We start from the raw sequence: 26006 nt of genomic DNA, 5'->3' as shown, positions 1-26006 counted from the left end.
TTTTATTTGTAAGTAAATCTCCATTGTATGGATATGCCACATTTTGTTTATCCATTCATCAGCTGACACATATTTGGACAGTCTCCAGCTTGGAGCTTTTATGAAGAATTGCTGCTGTAACAATTCTCATATAAGTCTTATTTTAATTTCACTAGGGTGGATTTCAATCTATATAGCCACTTAGTTAAGTGTATATTTAACCTTTTGTAAAACTGGCAAACTGTTTTTCAAAGTGATCATATCATTTTTAATTGATATGGGTTTCATTTTCTCTGCAGTCACATTAACATCTGTTACTTTTAAGTCTTTTTTCAGTACAGCTATTGTAATAGATGTGTGACAACTTTCGTGGTTTTAACTTGTATTAGCACAATTGCTAATAATGTGATCAGCTTTTTCTGTTCATATTAGCTATTCATATGCATTCTTTAGTGATGTGTTGGCTAAAATCCTTTGCCCCTTTTACAGTTATATTATTTGTCTTCTTACTAGTGAGCTAGGAGTTATTAATATATTTCAGATATCAGTATTTTTATCAAATATATGATTCACAAATTTTTTTAACAAATTGTGGTTTGTTCATTTTCTTAATGTCTGTTCAGAAAGAACAATTTATCAGTTTGTCCACTTTTTAAAATAGATTGTATATTTGGCATCAATTTTATAGCTAAAAATCTTTTCCTAACTTGAGGTCACAGAGATTTGTCTTCCATACATTCTTCCAGAAGTTTAGTAATTCTAGCTATTTTTTTAATTTAAATCTATGATTCCTATTTAATTACTTTGCATATAATGTAAAGCTTTGGTAAGTTTGCCATGTGGTCTCATTTTTTGGCTTATTTTCCTTTGTTATCTGATTGTCTAGCACTATTTATTGAAAATACTGTCTCCTGCCCTCATTGAATCGCCTTGTCAATTTTGCCATAAATGTATGGGTGCTTTTTTTTTTTAAACTTTCTCTCTTATTCCATTGATCTGTCGTAATCATTCCATACTTTCTTGATTACTGCAGCATTTATGGTAAGTCTTTAAGTCAGATTCATTTATATCACCAATTTTATTCTTTTTCAAAATGTAGTCGGGCAGGTGGTCTGTGCCTGTAGACCCAGCGACTTGCAAGTTGAGATTGGAGAATTGCTTGAACCCCAGAGTTCTGGGTTGTAGCAGCTATGCTGATTAGGCGTCCACACTGGCAACCTCCTGGGAGTAGGGGACCACCAGGTTGCCTAAGGAGGGGAACAGGCCCAGGTTGGAAACTGAGCAGGTCAAAATGCATTTGTCTAAGTTAAGTCCTTTGTATTTCTACATAAGTTTTAGAATCAGGTTGTCAATTTCCACTGAAAAGCGTACTGGGATTTTGATAGCGTGGACTCTATATTCTCTTAGAGAGACTGATTCCATCTTAACAGTAGTAAAATCTTCCAATTCATTAAGTGATACATATTTCAATTTATTTAGGTATTCTTTAATTTTATTTTTTTAAAGATATATTTATTTATTTTTAAGCATATAAGAGCTGGGGTACAGGCCAGAGATGGGGTGTGGTGAGAGGACCCACCAGAGACAGAGTGGGGAACAGAACAAGCAGATTGACTGAAATACACTGCTGAGGGGAGCAGCGGGTGAGACAGGAGAGGTCTGCTGGCACCATGTGGGTTTCTCCCTGGCTGTCTGGGGATCGAACTTGTGCTGCAGAGGCTTCAGATTGCTTCATAGTGTGGTATTTAATCCCCTGTGCCACCAGGGAGGCCCATTCTTTAATTTTAGCAAATATTAAAAAAAATCTCTATTTACAGGCTGCCGCTTTTCAAATTTATTCTGAAGTATTTTTATTCCATTGTCAATGCAATTGTTTTCTAGATTTTATTTTCAGGTCATTCATTATTAACATAAAAATACAAATGATTTTTAGATGTTGATCTTTAGCTTGGCTGAACTCAATTTCTTGTAGGTTATTTAGATTCTTTGTATTTTCTACATGCAAGTTCATGTCACCTGCAAAAATAAAAAGATTTACTTCTTCCTTTTAATCTTTATATTCTTAGTTTCTTTATCTTATTTTTCTACACTGCCTACAACCTCCAATAATTTAAGAAGTGAGAACAGAAATCTGTGCCTTGTTACCAATTATATTAGAAAGCATTCAACCTTTCACCAATACAGATAATACTATACATGAATATTATAGTTTTGTAGTTTCATATATTCCTTGTTCATTGACACTTTTTTAAATCAAGAATGTGTGTTGAGTTTGTTGATTGAGTTTTCTCAGTCTACTAAGATTATATCCTGAGGATTATATCGTTTATGTAGCCTCTTACAATAATTGACAATTGCATATTAAACCAACCTTACGTTACTGGGATTGAAAAGTTGGTCATGATTTTAAATCCTTTATATATGTTTCTGGTTTCAGCTTGTTAATATTTTGTTAAGAGTTTTTGTCTCTGTGTTCATATTGTATATGAACATATGTTCATATGTATATTTCTAATCTCTTTTTTTGCTTACATATGAGCTATGACAGGAATTGTAAAATGAATTCTTGTCTCCTCTGTCTTTGAAACAGTTTCTATAGGATTGGGTTCTTTCTCATATGTTTGAAAGTATTCACTAGGGAAGCCATTGGTCCTGGACTATTATGTGTTATTTTCTTTTCGTGGCAAGATTCTTAATTATAAATTCAAATTTTGTAGTAGAGAAAAGGCTATTTCGATTTGTTTCTTTTTTTAATATTTATTTTATTTATGCATACAACAGCTGGGGTGCAAGCCAGAGGTGCAGGGTTGGGGGTTAGAAGATTCACCAGAGATAGAGTGGGGAGCAGAACAGGTGGATTGACTGAAGTCCACTGCTGAGGGGAGCAGCAGGCAAGACAGGAGAGGTCTGCAGCAGCATGTGAGTTAGCTCCTTTTTGGCCAGGGATTGAACTCATGCTGTCAATCGCTTCATAGTGCTGAGACTTAACCCCTTGCGCCACCAGGAAGGTCCCTACTTATGTTCCTTTTTGAATAAGTTCTTATAATTTATATCTTTTACAAAATTTGCCCATGTTATCTCTTTCATTTGCTGCACACCATTGTTCATTTTGTACTCACTCTTTGCATCCTTTTATTTTTTAAACTTTATTTTTTTATTTTCATAGAACTTTGTTAATTTTTGTGCAATATTTTATTTCTTCCGTCAGGTGTAGTCTCCATAATTCTCCCACCACCATAGCACCCGTGAACCATCACCTCAGCACCCGTGTCCCTTTTCCTCCCCTTCTCCTGTTGTATATCTCAGATCTGTGGTTTGCCTGAAAGTTTCATCTTTTTCCTGACCCTTTGTTCATTTCCCTGTATTCCATCTATAAGTGAAACCCATCCAATACCTTTCATTTTCCTTCTGACTTGTTTCACTGAGCATAATCCCTTCTAGTTCCATCCATGTTGCTGTAAATGTCATTTTATCTTTTTTGATCACTGAATAGTTTTCCATTCTGGATATATATACCACATCTTCCTGATCCATTCATCTGTTTTGGGGCATTTAAGTTGTTTCCATATCTTTGCTATTGTAAATAGCTAACTATGCTGCAATAAACATAGGAGCGCAGGTTTCCTTTCAAATTAGTGGTTTTGTTTCCTTTGAATAGATTCCGAGGAGTGAAATACCTGGTTCATGTGATGGATCCATTTTTACTATTTTGAGGATACTCCACACAGCTTTCCATAGTGGCTGGGCCAGTTTGCATTTGTCATTTCTAGTGCGGTTTTTTTTTTTTTTTTTTTTTTAATATGGGCCATTCTCACTGATATAAGGTGGATCTCATTATGGTTTTGATTTGCAATTCCCTAATTATAAGTGATGTTGAACGTTTTTTCATATAACTGTTGGCCATTTGCATTTCTGATTTTGGAGAAGTGTCTTCTTAGCTTTCCTGCCCATTTTTTGACTGGGTTGTTGGCTTTGTTTTTGTTATCAGATGTCTTAGCATCCTTTTAATACATGTATGCTGATTTTCTTCGTTTGGGTCTCTAGTTGGTCTCATGTTTTTCTTTTAAGAGTAGATAGTAGTTTAGTAATTTATGAATTTTTAAATAAATGTATCTTTTAGAACAGAACATAAGACCTGAAACCACAAAATATATAGAAGAAAATATAAGTAAAACACTACAAGACATACATCTCAGTAACATCTCTAAAGACCCATCCCCCAAAGCAAAGAAAGTGAACGAAAAGGTAAACAGCTGGATTACATCAAACTAAAAAGCTTCTGGGGCCTCCCCGGTGGCGCAGCAGGTTGAGTACAGTGCTGTGAAGCTGTCCACAGCCTCTGCAGTGCCGGTTCGATCCCCGCCGGATGCGGAGCAACCCACATGGCGCGGTGGACCTCTCCTGTCTCACCCACTGCTCCCCTCAGCAGTGTATTTCAGTCAGTCTGCCTGTTCTATTCCTTGCTCTGTCTCTGGTGAATCCTCTCACCCTCTTGCACATCTGGCCTGTACCCTAGTTCTTGTATAAAAATAAACAAATCTTTAAAAATAAATAAATACAAAGCTTCTGTACAGCAACAGAGACAAAAACCAAAACAAAGAGACACCTTACTTATTGGGCGAAAATTTTTGCACTACGTACATCTTTTAAGGGACTGATCACAAAGATATATAAAGAACTCACATGACTCAAAAAAAATAAGCAATCCTGTCAAAAAATGGGCAGAACTTAAAAGACACTTCTCCAAAGAGGAAATGCAAATGGCCAACAGGCATATGAATAAATTCAACATCCTTCATAATCAGGGAAATGCAAATCAAAACCACAATGAGGTACCACCTTACACCACTAAGAATGGCACATATCAAAAAACCTAGCAACAATGAATGTCAGCTAGGATGTGGTAAAAAAGGAATTCTCCTACACTGCTTGTGAGAATGCAAACTGGTCTAACCACTATGGAGAGCAGTCTGGAGGTTCCTCAGACTACTAAAAATGGAGCTCCCATATGACCCAGCAATTCCACTCCTAGGCATCTACCCAAAAGACACAAAAACATTAATTCAAGATGATACCTGCACCCCTATGTTTATTGCAACACTATTTATAAAGACAAGACTTGGACTCAACCCAAATGCCCAAAAATAGATGATTGGATCAAGAAGATGTGCAAAATATACACAATGGAATACTATTCAGCAATCAGAAAAGAGAAACTCATGCCATTTGCAGCAACATGAATGGAGCTAGAAGGGATTTTGCTCAGTGAAATAAGTCAGAAGGAAAAAGAAAAATATCAGATGATTTCACTTATAGAAATATAGGGGAACCAAACAAGAGATCAAAACACAAAATAACAAAACAAAAATACACAGACAACTATAAATCAGAGATATTCTGCAGGGGAGGGGAGGGAAAGGGATTAAAATAAGGGCGAGAGAGCACATGGAACTATGGTGATGGGGCAACAGTGAACTGGTGGTGGAAATATGTGGGGACTATGCCTGAGAAAAGAAAGCAAACATTGTGAAAAATGAACAATGATGTAAAATATATATAAATAAGTTATTAAAAAATAAATATATCTTAGATTTTTTCATCTTTTTTTCTCTTTATATTTTTATTTTTTAAATCTTTATTTTATTTATTTTATTTTTTAATCTTTTTTTAATTTCCTATTTCATGATTTCTTCTCTTTATTATTTCCTTTCTGTATCTTGCTTTGAGTTTCATTTGCCCCCCACCCCGTAGTAAAAACTTAGTTTATTGAATTTACATCTTTGTAACACAAATATTTAAGTTAATAAATTTCCTTCTAAGCACTGTTGAGCTGCATCCCATAGATTTACTTACATTATGTTTTCATTTTGATTTCAGCTAGAGAGATTTTTTCCTTCCCTACCTCCAGTGTACTTTTCCTGAAAGTACTGAGTGATTGATCTCCACAGAACTAAAGAATGTTTCTTTTAATCATATATTATTTATGCCCAAGAATTTTAAAGGGTTTGATGCCTTGGTTGATCATTTTTATTCTTTTCTTTTGAGATAAATAGCATGTGTGTTAGTCTTACTTTTTCACATGTGGATTTTTAAGTTCATAATTTAGTGATATAAAAAGTAAAAATGGATTATTTGTTTTTATATTTTGCCTAGTAAGATACAAAATTGCAAATGAAAATCTTGAGGTGAATTAAAGAACAAAATTTTAAATGGTATTTGAAATATAATATGGTATGTGTGCATGTGTGTATTTTTATTTAAGAAAAATAAGTCTTAAAATATGTAGCGGGTCTCCCTGCTGGCTCTAGGGGTTAAGCACCGTACCATGAAACAATCGCAGCCTCTGCAGCACGAGTTCGATTCCTGGCTGTCCAGGGAGCAACCCACATGGTGAGGCAGACCTCTCCTGTCTCACCCGCTGAGTATATTTCAGTCTGCCTGTTCTGTTCCCCACTCTGTCCCTGGTGAATCCTCTCACCCCCCCCCCCCCCCCGCATCTCTGGCCTGTGCCCCAGCTCTTGTATGCATAAATAAATAACTCTTTACAAAAATATTAAAATAAAATATGTAGCGATTTCACAAGTCATTATCAAGGCCTTGCAAGTTGACTGTACTCTCTTCACATGCTTCTGATTTTCATAACTCAATATAGTATAACACTGCTACTGCTGAAACAGATGTGTAATTGGAATCTTTCTCATAAATTCCATTCCCAAGTTATTTCATGAACCTATTTTGCAGTAAATAACTTGTATAAGTCATCAAATAATGGGTTAGAATTTTTCTGTTGTTGAAATTAGTTGAACATTTTCATATTGCTTTCAGAATTATTTCCTAAAATGATGAAAACATAAATATGGAAGGCTTTTGAAATTTCAAAACTCATAATACCTAGTAGTAATAGACATTACTTTTTTGATAAATATGTAGAAATGATAAGTTAAAAAAATTTTAGTATATTTGAAAATTCACAGCTTCTCAAAAACAGCATTTGCTTAAAATTAGCATCTTAAATATTTGGATTAGTATTCTGACTTACACCCTTTATAATTTCCTTAGAGCTTCTTAAGTCAAATGCTGTTAATTCAGAATTTGATTCACTTCAAAACCTCTGATTTTCTCTTATACTGAAGAGAATTATTTACTAGGTATATTAACAGTGTAAAATTGAAATTTTAGCTGTATCTTCTAAGAAGTCTAATTATTTTTAAAAACTTAAGTAGCATCATTTGCACACATAAAAGTAATGTATAGATGAGCCTCATCAACCAGTAAAGTGCAATTTATTTAAAAACATTTTATAAGCAATTTATTTTCTTAAATACTTGGAAATCAATTAAATTGCTTTTACTTTTCAGTGTTGACTAACTTAGATTCTTTACTAAATCATACTGACCTGTTTCCAGCCTCCCCTGATATCAGTCAAATTTTTATGTAGATTTTTCAAACATACCCAAACATTGAACACCCCGTTTCTGAACATTATTATGTCTCCTGTAAAGGTCTGTCTTTTTAACTGTGAACCTTAAGGCCAAAGTAATCAGGTGTTGCATAATACTGAACTCAGCTACAATGTGTCAAGAGAGTTAGGGGTTTGGGGAGTGGCAGTCAGTAAGGTACTTTCCTTAGGGAATAACCCATAATCTAGTGCCAGCTTCACTCCCATTCAGAGCTAGGACAATAACCAATTGTCTTTGTTTATGTAGTGTTGCACAGGAAGTTTCTAAGATTTTTCTTTGATTTTCCTAATAGAGATGAACTCTTCCCAGTTATGTCTGCTGTGATCCATTGTTTTTATTTTTAGCTGTAGAATTGTTTTGCTCAGAAATAGTTATAAGTAAAGTGTAAAAGTTTGTCAGTTGAGGTTATTGACTTTTTTTTAATGCCACATGCTTGATAAGTCTAGAAAAGTCAGAGATTTGTCTTTTATCTACAACTTCCTGTAAAAGCATGTTTTTTAATGAATTTTAAATGTAATTTTGATAATCACTTAGAAAATTAGAAAATAGTGCCTAAAAATTCAGTTACTCTCAAAGTAGCAGAATAACCATCTACTTTAAAATATAGAAGGAGAAAGAGACTTCTAAAGAAATAAAATGGATAGCTCTTAAGGATGACAGGGAGCTACTATTTTCATAAACTTTTGCTATTGAGGGTTCTCTAAAGCTCTTTGTAAATGTCCCTTCCCTAAAAATATAATTTAATTTAAAAAAGAGTAATGGAATTTTAAATGTCTGGGAAATAGGATAATTATGGATGGTAGTCAGCTTTTTACATTTTTGTCTTGTTTTATTTTCTAGAGTTCCTGGAATAACTATTGCTACAGATATTATCTGTGGTTTTCCTGGAGAAACAGATCAAGATTTTCAAGAAACAGTGAAACTGGTTGAAGAGTACAAATTTCCAAGCCTCTTTATTAACCAGTTTTACCCAAGACCAGGAACTCCTGCTGCAAAAATGGAACAAGTTCCAGCTCAAGTGGTAAGGCACACGTCTCGTAAGGTATCATAAGGCAGCTGTGTTGCCCACCTTCGCACAGCGTGCTCATGGAATAACGCTTTTGTTAGAAAATATGGGAATTTTCCGAGTTGACGTCAGAAGTAGGGGGAAACTTTATATGAGATTAGTGATCTTAGGCAGCTAAAATATCACCTTTTCCTTCTTTTGAAGTTAAGTTCAGTTGATATTGGCATCTAGTAGTTACCTGTGTTTATAAGATAAATCCATTGTTTCAAAATGAGACCTTTTTTTAAGGTTTATTTTTCTTTATTTATGTATACAAGAACTGGGGTCTAGGCCAGAGGGGCTGGAGACCAGGGGCAGGTGAGAGGATTCACCAGAGACACAGTAGGGAGCAGAACAGGCAGATCTACTGAAATACACTGCTGAGGGGTGCAGCAGGCGAGACAGGAGAAGTCTGCTGTGCCATGTGTGTTAGCTCCCCCACCTGGGATTGAACTCAGGCCCCAGTGGCTGGCGTTAGCTTGATAGCTCTAAGACTTTAACCCCTGTGTCACCAGGGAGGCCCAAAATGAGGCAACAGTTTAACTGAAAGTTTTGGTCAAAGGAGGCTTCATATACAACCTGCATTTTAAGAGACCATTTCATTCTTTATTACTTATTGGGGGCGGGAGTGATGGTTTTCCTACTTGCTGTCCATCCATCTGTCCACCCGTCCATCCATCCATCCATCCATCCATCCATCACCTATTTCAAGTGTGTATTGATTTCATAATGAATCTTAATTTAGTTTCATCCTTACTTAGTCATAGATACAGTAGAGTAAGATGATTTTAAGTAAATATGGTAAAGTTTGATAGCCAGTTAAGACAAACTCTCCTATATTACCCTAGAAGTTAACAGTCTTCAACAAGTATTTTTATTTATTTTCATTCAATTACAACCAGGTTAATATGTTTTTTCTTAGAACCGGATTTAGGGGTGGGGTCTGAAAGCGCCAGTATTAACAAATTCACATCTCATCAAAGTAAGATTTTAAAGAATACAATGATGACAGATAATCTTACTCGTATATCACAAATCCTCATAATTAAATCACTGTCACAGAAAAACGCTGTAAAGCACTGAACAAAAATTTTAAGATTCATTAATGACCACCAAGTTTCAAACAAGATGTTGGGGTCAACATACTTAGCTGGCTTTACTGTCTGAGCAAACCAGGTTTAGCTCCTTCCTATGCCTCCATCTGTTTCTAGATTCATCAGCTGACATGGAAAATATAATAAAGATAAGACTTAATAAGAAGTAGAATTTCTTAACTGAAATTAACAAAGCTTCTACTTTGTTTCTAAAAATAATTGTTTCACCTTTAGTTGTCCTCAGTGCTTTCTTGAATATATAAATGGTAAAAAGAATTACACATAGCTTGTGGCTGTTTTTATGTTATGCTATATGTGAATATCAAGCACATAACATAGATTCCTTATTTCAACATTTAATTGTAAAAAAATTTTTTTTAATTAATTTATTTATGCTTTCTCCCCAACTTCACTGAGGTATCATTGACAAATAGGAATTGTATACATTTAGGTTTCCAATGTAATGTTTTGCTACAGATATACCTTGTGATCACCAAACTAATTAACCTATCCATCACCTCACATAATTGCCTTTCTGTCTTCCTCTCTCCCTCCTGCTGTCTGTGTGTCTCTGTGTCTCTGTCTCTTTTTAAATTGAAGTTGCAATTTTTTTAATTTTTTTAATTTTATTTTATATATATTTTTACATCACTTTTCATTTTTGCACAATGTATGCATTTTCATCTTGGTTCTAGTCCCCATACAATTCCCATCCCCCTTGTTTAACCACTAAAATAAAATAAATTATGTAAAGTAAAAATGTGAAAAAAATTAAAATAGCATTGCATTACAACATTTTATTAGTTTTAGTATATATTATATTAAGGTCATCACTGAAAGTCCAACTCTATCACCATATAATTGACCCTTTGTACCTCTTTATCCAAACTCTCTCTCCCCTTCCCTCTGGTAGTCACAAATTGGTCTCATAGTCTAAAAGTTTATTTATTTTTAATTTTTTTTTTTTAGCACAATGAAAGTGAACATTATTTGTTTTCCCCAAATTTTCTTCATTTTAATTTCACAAGTTTCAATGTATACAGACAAGGAAATATTTTGCAGTAAATATTTTACAGTCCATTAATTTTTTTTCTAATTAACTTGTCAATTGTTTGCATATCCATGTAACTTTGAGGGGTTACATTTTCACACCTCCATATATGCACATGCCTCACTCACCCTCCACCAAGATGCTCTAGCAATGCCCAGTCTTCTTCTACCCCTTATTCTCCCTCTCCCCCGCCCCATTCCATATGGTAACCAGTATATTTTTCACAGTGAAAGAATTATTTTTGCTGTGCTTTGCTAGTACATCCTTTAGTTATATTCCACAAATTAGTGAAATCATCCAGCGACTGGCTTTCATTTTCTAACTTTTTGCACTGAGTATAATCACTTCAAGATCCATCCATTTTCAAACCATTATATTTCTCATCTAATCAATAGAAAAAGCACATTCCAACACTGTAGATTATTTACTTTTTGCTTACATGAAAAGTAAGATTAATTCATAATTTTCATATCTCAATTGTAATTTTCAGTGACGTATAGTTCACAACAAAATCCATTCTTTCTGACGTGTCGTTTCATAAGTTTCGTTAAAAGCATATAGTAGTCTTGACTACCCCCACAATCAATATAGAGAACAGTTCCATCAGCCCCCCCGAATTCCCTTTTACCTTTTTCTAGTCATCTGTCCCTCCATCCCCAGTCCCTGACAGTGACTTACCTGTGTATCATCCACTTTATCCATTTTTAAATGATTTAATAAAAAAATTTAATTTGCTGCAGAAAAACATTCCCCTCCCCTAAATATTTTCTCCCATTTCCAAAAGAAATCACTCTCCCTCATTCTAATAATTTATAACCTATTTTTAAAGTTAATATAAATTAAAAAATTCAGTGTTTGAATGTTTGATTTTTTTTTTTTTTTAGTTATTATCATGGTGAGACTAGTCTGTTTTTGAAGTAGTTGTGGTTCATCCAGCTCCATTGCTATTATATTCCATTGCATGCAAATCACAACTATCCAGCCTTATATAAAAGTGGGTATTTTTGACACTCCAATATTAGTATTACAGCTTACAAGCTGTCAGCATTCCTGTTTGTATTTTTACATCTCAGTTTATGAAGGAGTTTGATCTCTAGTTTTCCTATAATGGCTTCTTAATTTGGGTATCAGAGTAATGTTGGCTTCATAGAATGAGTTGGGAAGAATTCTACCCTCCACATTTTTCTGGAAGAGTTTGGATAGAATTTGTATTGTCTGCCTTAAATATTTGATAAATTACCTTATGTGGAAAGTGGAAATCTTTTTTTTTTTTTATTTTATTTTTATGTTCCCCATAGAATTGTTTCTGGTTCATAGTTGTTTGTTGAGTTTGATTTTTTCTTTCTCATAGTTATTCTTTTTCCTGGTCCCTTATTTTGGTTTTCTAGATTCCTGCTATGAGTGAGACCATCCAGTGTTTTTCTTTTTCTTTCTGGCTTATTTCGCTGAGCATGATCCCTTCCAGCGCCATCCATGTTGCTGCAAATTGCATGTGTTTATCTTTTTTGAATGCTGAGTAATATTCCATGGTGTATATGTACCACATCTTCTTGATCCAGTTATCTGTTTTTGGGCATTTGGGTTGTTTCCAAAGCTTAGCTATTGTAAACAGTGCTGCTGTAAACATAGGGGTGCAGGTGCTCTTTGGAATTGATGTTTCTGTGTCCTTTGTGTAAATACCTAGGAGTGGAATTGCTGGATCATATGGAAGCTCTATCTTTAGTAGGTTGAGGAATCTCCACACAGCTTGTGGAAAGTGGAATTCTAAGATGGCCTGAGTAATTCCCTCAGTCCCTCCTCCACCATGGTACACACTCTGCATAAGCCCTGGGCTTGTGTATTACTGGGCTTTGTGCTTCTACCTCTGTGTTACCCTTCCTTTGCCATAAAAGGTAGTCACTTTTCTCAGTAACTTTGTGAGTCTTTTCCTGGATTTCATTGAATTTTATTCCATTAGACAAAAGCACATTATCAGATATTTATGATAAGATCCCTTCTCTACCTTAGCTTCATGCTAAATACTTCATCCTGCTTGGAATTCTTTGGGCTTCTTTACTCTGCCCTGATCTTTCGTGAGCTTTGGACAGTGTCATCCATTTTCTTCAGATACTTCTTCTTATCTCATTTCTTCTGGGATTTCAGGTTATGTGTGTTAAATATTTTCATCATGTATTCCTTTCTTTGGTGTCTGTGTTTATTTTTGGTTATCCTTTCCACCTATTTCCTAGTTTCTTTCTGTTCAAAGTTGTGGCTGGGACACTGCAGTGGCTTGATGTGACAACCCTGGAGAAGTTGTCACCCCTACTTTCCAGTAATCTAGAAAGGCAGACTCTCAGCCCCAGCCCAGCTCACCTCAGTGTGCATCTACAGGTGATTTAAAAAAATACAGCAATAAGATTTGAATTTTTTTAGAGAATATTTAAATATCTGTTGTGTTTATTCACTGAAGTATATTTTATCAATTTATATTAACTTAGGCTTTGTTAAGAAAGGAAAACTTCAAATTTTGGAGATTAATATTTGGAAAGAAACTTTACTGTTCTATTGACTTAGATTTACTCTTATGTTTTCATTACATTGCATTTGCTGATTTCCGTAGTGTGTGTATTTCCATTCTTGCCTGTTTCAAACTATTACTGTAACGTCTTTGAGACGTTTCCAAAGATTTGGAAAAAAGGAACACAACCATGTCTTGTGAATAAGATTTCCTCTTATTTTATGTTTTCATTACATTGTATTCAATAACAAAATGTATTCATTCATTATTATACTTTAATATAATTTCTAAAATTTTTAATCTATTCAGTTATGAAAAAATGAAACTAAAATATATGAATTTATTTAATTACTTGTCTGTGGCTACATTACTAACTTCCTTATAGTTCTCAAAGCCCAGGGATTATGTAGAGTGTGTACCATGTTGAAGGAGGGGCTGAGGGAATCGCTCAGTCCATCTTAGAATTCCACTGTCCACATAAGGTAATTTATCAAATATTTAAGGCAGAGAATACAAATTCTATGGTGGTTACCAGGACCTTTTCTTTTTGGCAGGCGCTAAACTCCCATTTTTGTTTCCGTGGCTCATGAGAATACATATGGTTTTGCATAGTTTCAACTTTCTAGGTTCTGCTTGGTTGCTAAACCTCCCAGTTTTGGTTTAATAATTGATAAATTCCTAGAAGAGAAAAGTGACTTTAAATATTAAGCTTAAAGACTTCTCTTTTCTCTGAGGGTTCTTAGTCTCTCAGGTCCTCACTACCATGGTTGCTTTTTGATGTTCAAACAGTATGTATGTATACATTTCATTCACCTTTTCTAATTGTCCATGGCAACAGCATTGGTTTGATACAAGCTATTTAGCCAGAAGCAGAATTCATTGTGTAAAATCAGCTCTCAGATACTTCTCCCCCTTTTGTCTTTTGTCTTCTTAACATAATCCCTTAAAATTTTCCTTATATTTTGAGTTGTCTACCTGTCTACTAGAAAAGCATAATCTTTTCTTTTTTTAAGATTTCCTAAATTTCGAACAATTTTAGGCTCTCAGAATTGAGTGGAAAGTACATATTGTCCCCTTATGCCCCGCCCACAATACTTCTTCCCCCTCTATCAAGGTCCCACACCAGGGTGGCACATTTGTTACATCCACAACCTTACACTGATACATTAACACCCAAATTCTTCATTTACATTACATTTCACTTTTAGTGTTGTACATTATATAGGTTTTGATAAATGTGTCATGACATGTAGCCACCATCATAGTATCATATGGTTTCAAAAATCTGTGCTCCCCCTATTCACCTCTCCTTCCCTGATAACACCTGGTGACCGCTGATCTTTTTACTACATACATAGTTCTGCCTTTATCAGAATGTCATATATTTGGAATCATTCAGTGTGTAACCTTTTGAGATTGGCTTATTGCACTTAATAATTTATATTTAAAATCCCTCAATGTCTTTTCATGACCTGATAGCTCATTTCATTTTACTTCTAGATAGTTTTCCATTATCTGGTATACCACAGTTTAACCTACTAAAAGACATCTTGGCTGCCTCCAAGTTATGGCTAAAGATGCTATAAATGTCTGTACACAAGTTTTTGTGTAGACAAACTTTTCATTTCATTTGAACAAATACCAAGGAGCTTGGTTGCTCAATCCTTTGATAACAGTATGTGTAGTTTTGTAGAACACTACCACACTATCTTCCAAAGAGGCTGTATCACACTGCATTCCTACCAGCAGTGAACAAGAGTTCCTATGGATCCATAGCTTCATCAGCACTTAATGTTGTTACTGTTTTTGATTTTCATGTGTGTAGTGGTATCTCATTGTTGTTTCAACTTGGAATTCCTACTGACAAGATGTTGGCCATCTTTTCATTGGCTTAATTGTCATCTGTGTATCTTCTTCAGTGAGGTATCTGACCGAGTCTTTTGCCTAGTTTTAAATTGTGCTCTCTAATTTCTTATTGCCAAGTTTTAAGAGAGTTTTAAAAATACACGTAATTTAATTGAAATCCTTTATTATATAGTTATTTTGCAAATATCTAGTCGGTGACTTGCCTTCTCATTCTCTCAAAGCAGAATCATTCTTTATTATTTAACACTTGGTAGAAAAATTATCAACTTTCCACTGCACGCCCATCTGAAATATTAACCTGAGGGTCATTGACCTAGTGTTATCCTAGGTCATTTGTGAAACTCTTCATTTGAGTGTATCATTGTTCAGTCCTGCTGCTTCAGTCTCCGAGTTTTAGGAGGATACTTTCATTGTTCCACCAAAGTACTGTCTCTTTATAACCTCTTCGTTTTAGTTCCTTAAGTCTGCTGTCACAATACATCACAACTAGGTAGCTTAAAATAATAGAAATTTATTGTCTCACCGTACTGGAGACTAGCAAGCCAAAAACAGATCCCTGTTCCCTCTGGACCATGTATAGGAGTCTTTCCTTGCTTCCCTCTAGCTTTGGGAAGTTTGCTGGTTATCTTCAGTGTTCTTCACCTCCTATTTCCTAATTCCATTCTCTTGTCTGCATTGTCACATTGTGTCCCTTTCCTCACTTCGCTGTCTTCCTCTGAGAACCTCAGGCATATGTGATCAATGATCCCCACCCTACTCCTCTTCCTAACCAGTTACATCAACAATGACCCTGTTTCCAAATAAAGTCAAACTCTGAAGTGCTGGGCATTAGGACTTCATGTCTTTGGGGAGTGGGGAGAAACAACTGTATCCACAACACTTCTCTACATTTCTATAATTATGCTTTAGATCAAAATTGCCACCTGAAATATTTTTCTTTATAATATTCAGAAGTTTAACTACAGGGAATTATCATTAATGATGAAACTTGTGCCATTGAAGAGCAGATTTATAATATGCATTGAATCTTCTTTCTTCTCCTAAATTTATCAGAGATTTATAATTATCTACCCGTCTCAGGTAGTTTATGAAATTACTTAGCAACTGGATTTCACTGAAATAAAATGGATAGCAAGTCATTTTTATTTGTTTCTCTTTCCCTTGGCTAAAAAAAAAAAAAACAAAAACAAACAAACAAACAAAACAACGACAGTAGAATTTAACCCACTATTGGAAGAAGATTGTTTTTAAAACAGTTATTTTTATTATGATTTTAGACTGCCTCTCAGTGAGCTATGTTGTTTACTTATGTATGTTTTATTTTCATTAAATGTAAGTCTTCAAAAATGTTCTTCCCCTTTTAAAAACATAAAATAATTTCAGCATATTTTCCCTTTTTTTACAACTGTTTTTGCATGAATATTAATATAAATAAGTTGCATTGTTTTTAATGTATTATAGTAAAGCTTTGATAAATGAACTAAATTATGTGTTTCTTAATCATTTTAATGACTGAATGAGTTAATCACCATTAATTTATGTTTTTTATTTGAGTGAATAAGAGGAGTGAAATTTTTGCCTATCCTTCATTACTTGCCAATAGTAAAAGGGTATAACCCTCTTAAATTTGTAATGAGAATAAATTAGGCAATATATTTTCATGAATAGGATAAACTAAAATTTATTTTCTCTTAGTTTTTTCAGTGTATTAATGTGAAATAGCCAAATGAGAATGACCTTAGACTTTTAAATGAAAAGTCAAATTTGCATGTTTATGTTTTCTATTCCATTGAGTCTTCCTTCATTAGTCTTCATTAATCATAGATAATTCTAATACTATTTTAAAATTTTGGAAGAGACTCTTAATGTGCTTACAAAAGATTACTTAAGTTTAGAAACTTAAAGTTGTCAATTGTTGTCAATTTCTTTTTAAAAAAATTTGATGAAATCATTATTTTAAGAGGCCCAGGGCTTGAAAAATAAATCTTTAGGTGATGAGAGTGGCTATTGGAATATTCCCATTAATTTAAAATGCTAAATTGAATGAAAATTCACCTCCTTGCTGTTGTGTATCTTAAATTATGGAGATAATGTCCTTACATATCTATCAAGCATAAAAAAATCATATATCACTTACCCGTAGTTTTTAGGGTATTTACCCTAAGGCAACAAAGTCATAGTAGAAACTTCCTGCCTCAGCCCTGAGGAGTGTGAGTTCATGTTCACAAGAGCTTTGGAGGGTTTCCCTGGGTACATAAAGGCAGCTTCACTGAAGTTGTCTGCCTTTCCCTATGAGGGTGTGAATTATTGCTGGAGGTATTCAAGGTGACCACTTAGACTAGATACTGAATATTATTTTTATTATGAAGTACATAATAAAACATATTTTTGTACATTTTTGTTAATTTTTGAGCATAGATGATTCCTCCCCTCGGGTATGGTCTCCCACGACCTGACCACCCTAGTCCATCACCACAGTCCCTTGCACTCCACCTTCCACCGTGTTCAATGACCTATATTGGCTGCCCCAATCCAGCTGCCTGTGAGTCCAGAACATACTTTATTTCAAAAACAAAACATAAAAATAAAGCATATGGAAAGAGCTCTGTCACTTTCTCTAAATGTTTTTGAAACTTTTTGTTATTTCTGAAAATGGTCCAAAATTTGAACAACTCACTTTTTTTTTTAATAGAGGCATGTTTTATTTATTTATTTGTTTGTTTGTTTTGTTTATACAAGCACTGGGTACAGTCGGAAGCACGGGAGGGTGAGAGAATTCACCAGAGCCAGAGCAGGGAGCAGCGCAGGCAGAAGGACCGAAGTACACTGCTGAGGGGAGCAGCGGGCGGCAGGAGAGGTCTGCGCACCATGTGGGACCCTCCTCCGGTGGCCGTGGAGCAGCCGGGGATTGAACTGGTGCTGCGGAGGCTGCGGGCAGCTTCGCAACCCAGCGCTCAACCGCTGCGCCACCGGGGAGGCCCACACTATTTTATAAAACATCAAATCCCCTTCATGTAAGGAATCCTGACACATTAGTTTATGTCATAACAGAATTATATTATTTCCACCATCTCATGTTTTCTAAATAAACTTTTTTCTTTGTGGGGAGAGGAGAAAAAATATTTTCCAAAGTTTTTATCACGTAGATTGTGAAGTACATTATTTTAAATTGATTCCCAAGCCCCTTTTATCAAGAACCTTATCATTTTGACTTCTCATTTTAGAAGTAATATTTTGAAATTCTTACATAGTTCTGTGCAGTTGATCCCTCCCCTGAAGTCTTTTAAATCCCTCTTTTCTGGACACATCTCTAATCATTTCTACTTTTGGTAGAGTTTTTATCTTGGCCATGGTTTTGTATTTAGGTTTCAGTGGACCGCTTAACTAGATTCTTGCATAATGTCTATATAGTAACTGTAGGGAAATAGGTGCTAGATTTTAACCCAGAGGAGTGGCTGGGAGATTCCTACCTTATGCAAGTTTCTTGTATAGATAGCATTTGCTTATCAAATGGAGTTTGAACTTCAAGATCTCTCAGGATTCTTGAAACCATCAGTAATCTTTGATTCTCTATCACATGGTTTTAAGGCTACCTTTCAAACCATATGTTCAAAGGGTTTAGATGTTTCTTTTCCCTAGATCATTGACCTAAATATGTTGTCTCCATTATTAATTTTCCCCCTTCTGTATTATTATGGATCTGATGACTTTTCATTTGTAAAATCAATTGACTTTTTCTCACATGTGAATTATACCAAAACAAAATTACTAAATTATTTGTCAATGGGGGTATAAAATGGTATCAGTGAGACCCACTGTGGTCGAGACAATAATGGGCCCCCTAAAGATGGCCATGTCCTAATCCCAAAACCTGTGAATATGTTACCTTGTTGCAGGTATGATTAAAATTAAATTGAAACTTGACAAAGAAAAATTACTTTAGATTAAACATAATTACAAGGGTTTGGTAGAAGAGAGAGGTAAGAAGATTAAGAAGACAGCAAAAATTAGAGTGATAGCCTTGAAAGATCAGGATGGGACCATGAGCTACGGAATGCAAGTGACTTCTAGAAGGCAGGCACAGATTATGCCCCAGAGTCTCCAAAAGAAACACAGCACTGCCAACACTTTGATAAGATAGAGATTAGCTAATCACACTCATTTCATACATCTCACCTCTACAACTAAGATAATATAGTAGTGATTATTTTGTTTAAACCTCTCAGTATGTGACAAGTTGTTACTGCAGCAGTAGGAAACTGATACGTCAACTATAGAATATTTTGATTTGAGAGCTTTGCATGGCCTTTGAGCTACATTAATTGCTATTCCAGGCCTTTGGGCTCCCTCTGCCCCTGGATGACACGTTTGTTCCTGAATCTGTGAAAACTTGTACTTGATGCTACTCAGCAAACAGTAATCTTTAGGCCTAATCATACTAAGGACATAGCAAAAATAACCATAAGAACTGTCCATCAGTATATGTCAGTCATTGTTCTTGAGCACTTTGTATGTGTTACCTAATTTCATTTTCACTGCCCAGCAAAGTCATAAATGAGGCAGAGTAATGAATTAACTTGCCCCAGATCACATCGTGACTCTTCAGCCTTCCTCTCCATTCACGTCTTACCATTCCTACCAACACACTCTGTGGTCCCATAGCACCTGGCTGCTATTCCCAACATGCCTCTGTTCATCTCCACTGCCTCAGTTTCCCTAGAGGGAGCAGCCTGTGAATAGACCTGAGAATGAACACAACAACACGGGGCAGTTAATGAGCATAAATTTGTGATGATTCATGGCCAGTCAGGTGTGTACAGTTGCTGTACCTGCAGTGGAGGCCAGACTACAGGCATAGGTGATCAATGAATGAGTGGGGAATTCTAGGCAAGACTTAAACTAAGGTGACCTCATGCGCCTTGGTAAATAGCTTTAGACTGTCCTGTGGACCGTAGGGAGTTACTGAATAGCAGTGATCATAAGTTTGCTTCTGAAAGTTCAATCTTGGTGCAGTGGAATAAAAGAGCCCTAAAGCCCAATGACAAGATTGTATCAGATGGGTTTGGAGACTACTAGGTGGCTTGAAGAAAACTTTCTGACTTGTTCCTAAGACTTTAATGAATAGTCTTCCTTTGGACTTAATCATTCTAGTCAGATTTAACTGCTTGTCAGCAAAATTGTTTGGTCTGCTATGGAGAATATTGATTGGCTGTATTGGCTGTACTCTTGGTCACTTAGCTGGCTTTCCACTCACCCTGGGTTCACAGATGAGATGTGTGGAAGCCAGAACGTTTAATGAGAACCCTTGAACATGCCTGAAATTTAGGCCATTTTTACTTGTTTCTGCCTTTTGCTTCTGCTGGTACTTACATATCCTGTTTCCTAATGGTCATGAGATTGCTCCTTGAAGTAGGCCTGGGCATCTTCTACTCCAAAGGGGGCATGCCAGCCCCTCCAGGCCTGCCCTTGTCTATTCCCTTTTGTTCCCCTCCCCCACACACGTGATTTTTATCTCTTCCCAAACTATTTCCATATGGAAGTTACAGGATTGACTTTTTTCCTGTAGTTTATCTACCTTTGTGCTTTTATTATTCTAAATGTAGCAGGTAAGCTTATTGTACATGCGTATGTGTGTGCGCACACACATGCATGTGTCTGTGTAAAGTTACCTGCATGGTTTCACTTATACGTGGAATCTAGAGAAACCAAACAAAGGACCAGGCAAAGACAAACTGTAAGACTGACCTTAAAAGCAGACTGTAGGGCCTCCCCTGGTGGCGCAGCAGCTGAGCACTGGGTTGCAAAGCTGCCTGCAGCCTCTACAGCACCGGTTCCATCCCTGGCCACCGGCAAGGGTCCCACATGGCCCGCAGACCTCTCTTGTCTAGCCTGCTGCTCCCCTCAGCAGTGTACTTCGGTCCTTCTGCCTGCTCTGCTCCCTGCTCTGGCTCTGGTGAATTCTCTCACCCTCCTGCGCTTCTGACTATATCCAGTGCTTGTATAAATAAATCTTTAAAAAAAAAGAAGCTCCAGAATGGGGGGGTTGAAATTGTATGGGGAATATAAAAATAAAATTAATTATTAATTAAAAAAATAAAATAAAACACACAAAAAAAATAAATAAAATCCAAGAAAATGTAAAAAAAAAAGTCTATTCTCATTCAGGAATGTATTTCTTGTAAACTACCATATGATGTGAAAAAAATAAATTTCCTTCTTGGCAACTTAAAAAAAAAAAAAAGAAGAAGCTTCAGAAGAATGTGAAAATAACAAGAATTGTTAAGCCTCGGCTGTAGAGAGGGAAACCTGTCAATGTTGATAATGGTTTATCCTTGCTAGTAGTACCAAGTCCTTTGGAGGTCTCCCGTGTTGAACCTAAAATATTAGAAAATTTAACACATTTCATTAATTTGGAGTACATGTAAAGAGTGTCTTGTCAGGATCTCATGAAAGAAAGTAAGTGCTATTTGGAGGGAGGAAGTACTTGTTCTTGAGATATAAACAGTGTATTTGGACGTGGACTGATACATTCCTCACTGCTTGGAAACCTTTACAAGGGGCCCGGTGAAACACCACAGGGAGCAGTGCCACCATCGAGACCTCTATTAGTTTTTACTACCACAGGTGATTTTTTTTTTTTTAAGAGCATGCTTCAGATTCCTCTCAGCCTGAATCATTCTTTCAGAAAATCCCAGCTTTCTCTCTTCTGTCCCCTCAGCACTCCCCCTAATTTTCTGCCCTCTGAATCTGACCTCTGGCCTGCCTGCCACAGAACACTACCTGACTTTTTACCAAGTTCTGATGTGACATTGATGAACTGAATTCCATTATCCTGTAAATCAGCTTTGTGTAGTCTGACCCACAGGACATGACTTGCAGTAGACATATAACTACAGACTGTAATTCCAGAATGGAGTCGTGATTCAGTGGGATTGATTTTTGTTCAGGATGGTAAAGATAAGAAAAGAAAAGAGTAACAGATTTGGGTTGATACTTAAGCCCTTTAATGACTGTTCTGTTAATTACCAATCACAGCAAGAAAAAATCAGACATTGCTATACTTTGGAGCCAAGTGGGTCGTGGGAATCTTCATATCTTAGGTTTTTAAGAATAACCCAAGCTTAAGATAATGAAGACTCATGATTCGAGAGCCTTGAGCTAAATGATGGCAGTTGTAAATTGTATTTCCTAGTAATCCAGCAGAAAATGATTTTTTTAAAAAACCTTCAGTGTACAAAATACTGACCTTGTTTCTTCCAATTGTTTGATATCTTGCTTTTCTTTTGGCATTTATTTTTATCCCTCTTTTTAAAATTAATTTATAATTATCAAAATGGTAGGAAGATAGGTGGTTATAACTTTTTTTCTTAGATGCTGAAGATTATCAGGGTTGAGAAGGACCCAGTGAATTTATTTTAAATAAGAGAATATAAATTCTATCCTTTGGAAAGTCATCTTTATTATATTTCAATCTAACTTTTTTCAGTTATATTGTTTTATAGGCGTTTCCAAAAAATTGAAAGGATCTGCATAATTCTTTTATGCCTTTTTTATGAACTTGGTTATTAAAATTGTAATATTCAATTTGAATTCACTTTTTATTACCTTACTAACAACTTTAGAAGTGAGTGGACTCTGGTGTAGCTTTGAAAGATAAAGAACCTTATTATTTTTTTAACTTATTTTTTTTTCTGTGATAACACTGGCTCATTAATAACTCCACATTTATAATATTTCAAGGGACCTTTAAGAGTGTTTTCAGGCATTAGAGCTTATGTTAAATTTGCATTTAGGTCAACAGAATATATTCTGTAATTTGACATGACACTTTTCTGTAACTTTCCCTTGGTACCATGTTTACTTTAAAATTAAAGACTCACAAATCAAATAGGAGGAGTTAAGCAGTCAAGTGGGTACAAATGTATTCCACAAATTAGATTCTCTCTGAGTCTTATAATCTAAGGTGAATGTCCTGATCTTGTATTTTTGCCCCTCATAGTAAAGGTCTCTTTACATAAATAGTATGTAAGTTATAAGAGCAAGGAAAAAAAAAAAACTTCTATTTTGGGGTGTTAGCATGTGCCATATTCTAGTCTGTGCTGTTTATCTCATGTTATTCCTCCAATAATACTTTTAGGTATCTTTTATTATTTTTTATATTACAGATGAGTTAGCTGAAGCTCAGAGATAAATAAACTTGCCCCAGGCTACGCAAGTATTACATGAAATGCCTAAGACTTAGACTTCATTCTTCCTCACTCTCTGCTCCATGTTCTTATAAACAGTAAAATAAATATTTACCCCAGAAATTCAAAATAATTTTAGAACAGTTTAACCAAAAAAAGTATTGGTCTCCAAGTTGTTTTTCTCTTTTAGCAGTGATATTTTTCATTTACTGGCCCTCAGCATTTTTTTAATCCCTAAAAATTATTTTAAACTTTAAAAAGTTGTCAAAATAGTACAACTCCTCCACTATACCCTTTACCAAGATTCACTGGTTTTTAACATTTTGCTCAATTTGCTTTCTCTGAAGAGAGAGACGCACAGTCTGGGTGACTGACTTAGACATATATACTTTTCCCCAGAACAATTTCAGAGTAGATTACAGACATCATGCCCTTTTACCTTTAATATTTAATGTGTATTTCCCCAAAGCAGAGATCTTATGTGGCCATGATATTAGCAATTTCAGGAAATTTAACATCGATACAATATTTAGTCTGGTCTGCAGTTGATATTCTAGTTTTGTGGAGAGTCCCAACAGTGTCCTTTATAGCGGTCATTTTTCTAATACAGGATTCGGTTCAGGATCAGGTCTGGCATTTAGTTTTCATATCTTGTTAGTCTCTTCTAGATACTTCCTAAGCTTTTCTTGATATTGGCATTTTAAAATACCGGCCTGTTCTATTATAGAACATCCCTCAGTTTGGGTTTTATTTTTCCTCACGATTCGATGCAGGTTATAAGTTTTGCCCTGATAAGTTTTTTAATACGTGATGTTTTGTGCTTCTGAGGATATTGGATCTGGAGGCACACCATATTCTTTGCCTCAAATTGGTGATGTTAATTTTGATCAGTTGATTAAGGTGATGTCTGACTTCTCAACTATATAGTATATATTTTTACCATAAGAACTTTTTATTCCATGTTTTTAGTAGAATCATAGATGAAAGAAAAAGAAGACATTGAAAACCCAAATTAGATTAGTGGTTGAGTTCACACTTTTGATTTTTTTTTTAAGATTTATTTATTTATACAAGAACTGGGGTACAGGCCAAAGGTACAGGAGGGTGAGAGGATTCACCAGAGACAGAGCGGGGAGCAGAACAGGCAGAGGGACCAAAAACAATGCTGAGGGGAGCAGTGGGCGAGATAGGAGAGGTCTGCCGCACCATGTGGTCACTCCCTGGCCAGCCAGGAATCAAACCTGCACTGCAGTGGCTGCGGACAGCCCCACAGCACTGCACTCAACCCACTGCGCCACCTGGGAGGCCCCACACTTTAGATTTTATGATGACTTGAACTGCTACAATTACACAGTCTAAAACATTTCTGTATTTTAATATATTCTAAGTCTTTGAATTATTTCTGATGGTTTTTAATGCTCAGACTTTATATTTTGAAACAAGATACACCGGGTGAGCAGTGACAGAGTGAGAAAACTAACTTTTGACAGGCAGAAACTGATTTCATTGAAGTGCTCATCTACATGCAGTAGGTCAATAATACATGTAATACTTAAAGCCTCCAAAACTCTACAGAGTTTGGGTGGGTCAGGAAAAGCAGATGAATTCATGGATGAGATAGCTTTTTTTTTTTTAGGGGGAATTCATAGGTTATGAGTGCAATATTTTTCTGAAAATACTGTGACACTGACTCACTGATTCTATGTGTCTGTTACTCAGTGCCAAAGACAGACTCTTGAAGTCAAAAATATTTTCCGTGTAGCCTATATTCTACTGCCTTTCCTCTTGAACTGTATCATATGCAAAATCATTAAGTATCTTCTCAAACTGCTTTCTGGATGCTTTGAACTTATTATTTTAGGACAAGCAAATATGAAAAGGGAGAAAATAATTTCTCATATAAATTTCAGTTGGCTCTGAAATCTGGCACAAAAATATATGATTGATATCCTTGGGATCACTGCAAAGTTAATGCGCAGCAGTAATTGATGGATGCCTTCCAAGGTAACTAGATATTAACTCTTAGTAGAGAGCCCCAGGGGCCCTGAGGTCTCCAGGGAGCAGCCCTCTTCATTCTTCTTTCCAAGTTAACCTAGAATCAGTCAAATGCTATTAAAATGAAAATCAGTGAGTCCTCCATAGGTTTAAAAGGTTATCCAAATGGATAATTTGTTAGGTATCTGAAATTCTACCTTGATAATAGGAATCTAACTGCAACTGCAAGAGAGTTTAATTTGATTTTTATCTTCTATTAGCAGCCAGTGTTATAGAGGGGCAAATTGGAAGTTGGACAAAGACAGTCTGCTGACACTTCTTGCCAGCATGCAGTGACCTCAGCACTCATATTGCCCATAATGACCAAAACCATAGCTTTGGGAGTGAGTTAAGTCCTTAATAATGTGGGTAATCAGAACTACTGTTTTTTTTTTAAAACTGTAAAATGTAAGTTAAGGTAACAATTCATTTAATATAAAATACACTCTTACTATGTGTAAGGGTCTGGACTGGGTGCTACACCATGTATCAAGATGACTTAGGTGTTCATACTCTCAAGTAGCATATAATCCAGAAAGGAAGATGGTGATACTGACAGTAAGACAAGACAGTGTGTCTCAGCTACTGTAAAAGTGATTCACAGGGCTGTAAAAACTTGTAGGCTGGTGAGCAAGATGACCAAGATCACTATCAGCTGAAAAAACGTTGATGCTTAGTTTTTTAGTATATGAAAGATACTAGTAATGATGTATAAGATGTTTCCAGAAAATAAGAAGTTTAGCTCTTCTCAGCTGTGGGATTTATGGTGATTAATGAGAAAGACCTTTTAGAAA

General features: G+C 35.6%; 1 protein-coding gene across 1 annotated transcript in view; it reads left to right on the top strand.

The window, feature by feature from the left end:
• CDKAL1 (CDKAL1 threonylcarbamoyladenosine tRNA methylthiotransferase) overlaps window positions 1-26006 on the top strand; it is a gene marked incomplete at both ends in the record, with an annotated part of 639419 nt that overhangs the window by 467954 nt on the left and 145459 nt on the right. Inside the window, one exon of the mRNA XM_084228943.1 lies at window positions 8280-8460. Within this exon, the coding sequence (XP_084085069.1) occupies window positions 8280-8460 (181 nt within the window). The remainder of the gene's footprint in view (window positions 1-8279; window positions 8461-26006) is intronic.

This window comes from Talpa europaea (genome assembly GCF_964194135.1).
Source record: "Talpa europaea genome assembly, chromosome: 2".
Taxonomy (NCBI): Eukaryota; Metazoa; Chordata; class Mammalia; order Eulipotyphla; family Talpidae; genus Talpa; species Talpa europaea.
Note: the sequence above shows the minus strand (reverse complement) of the source record. Positions and strands in the feature narration are given on the sequence as shown.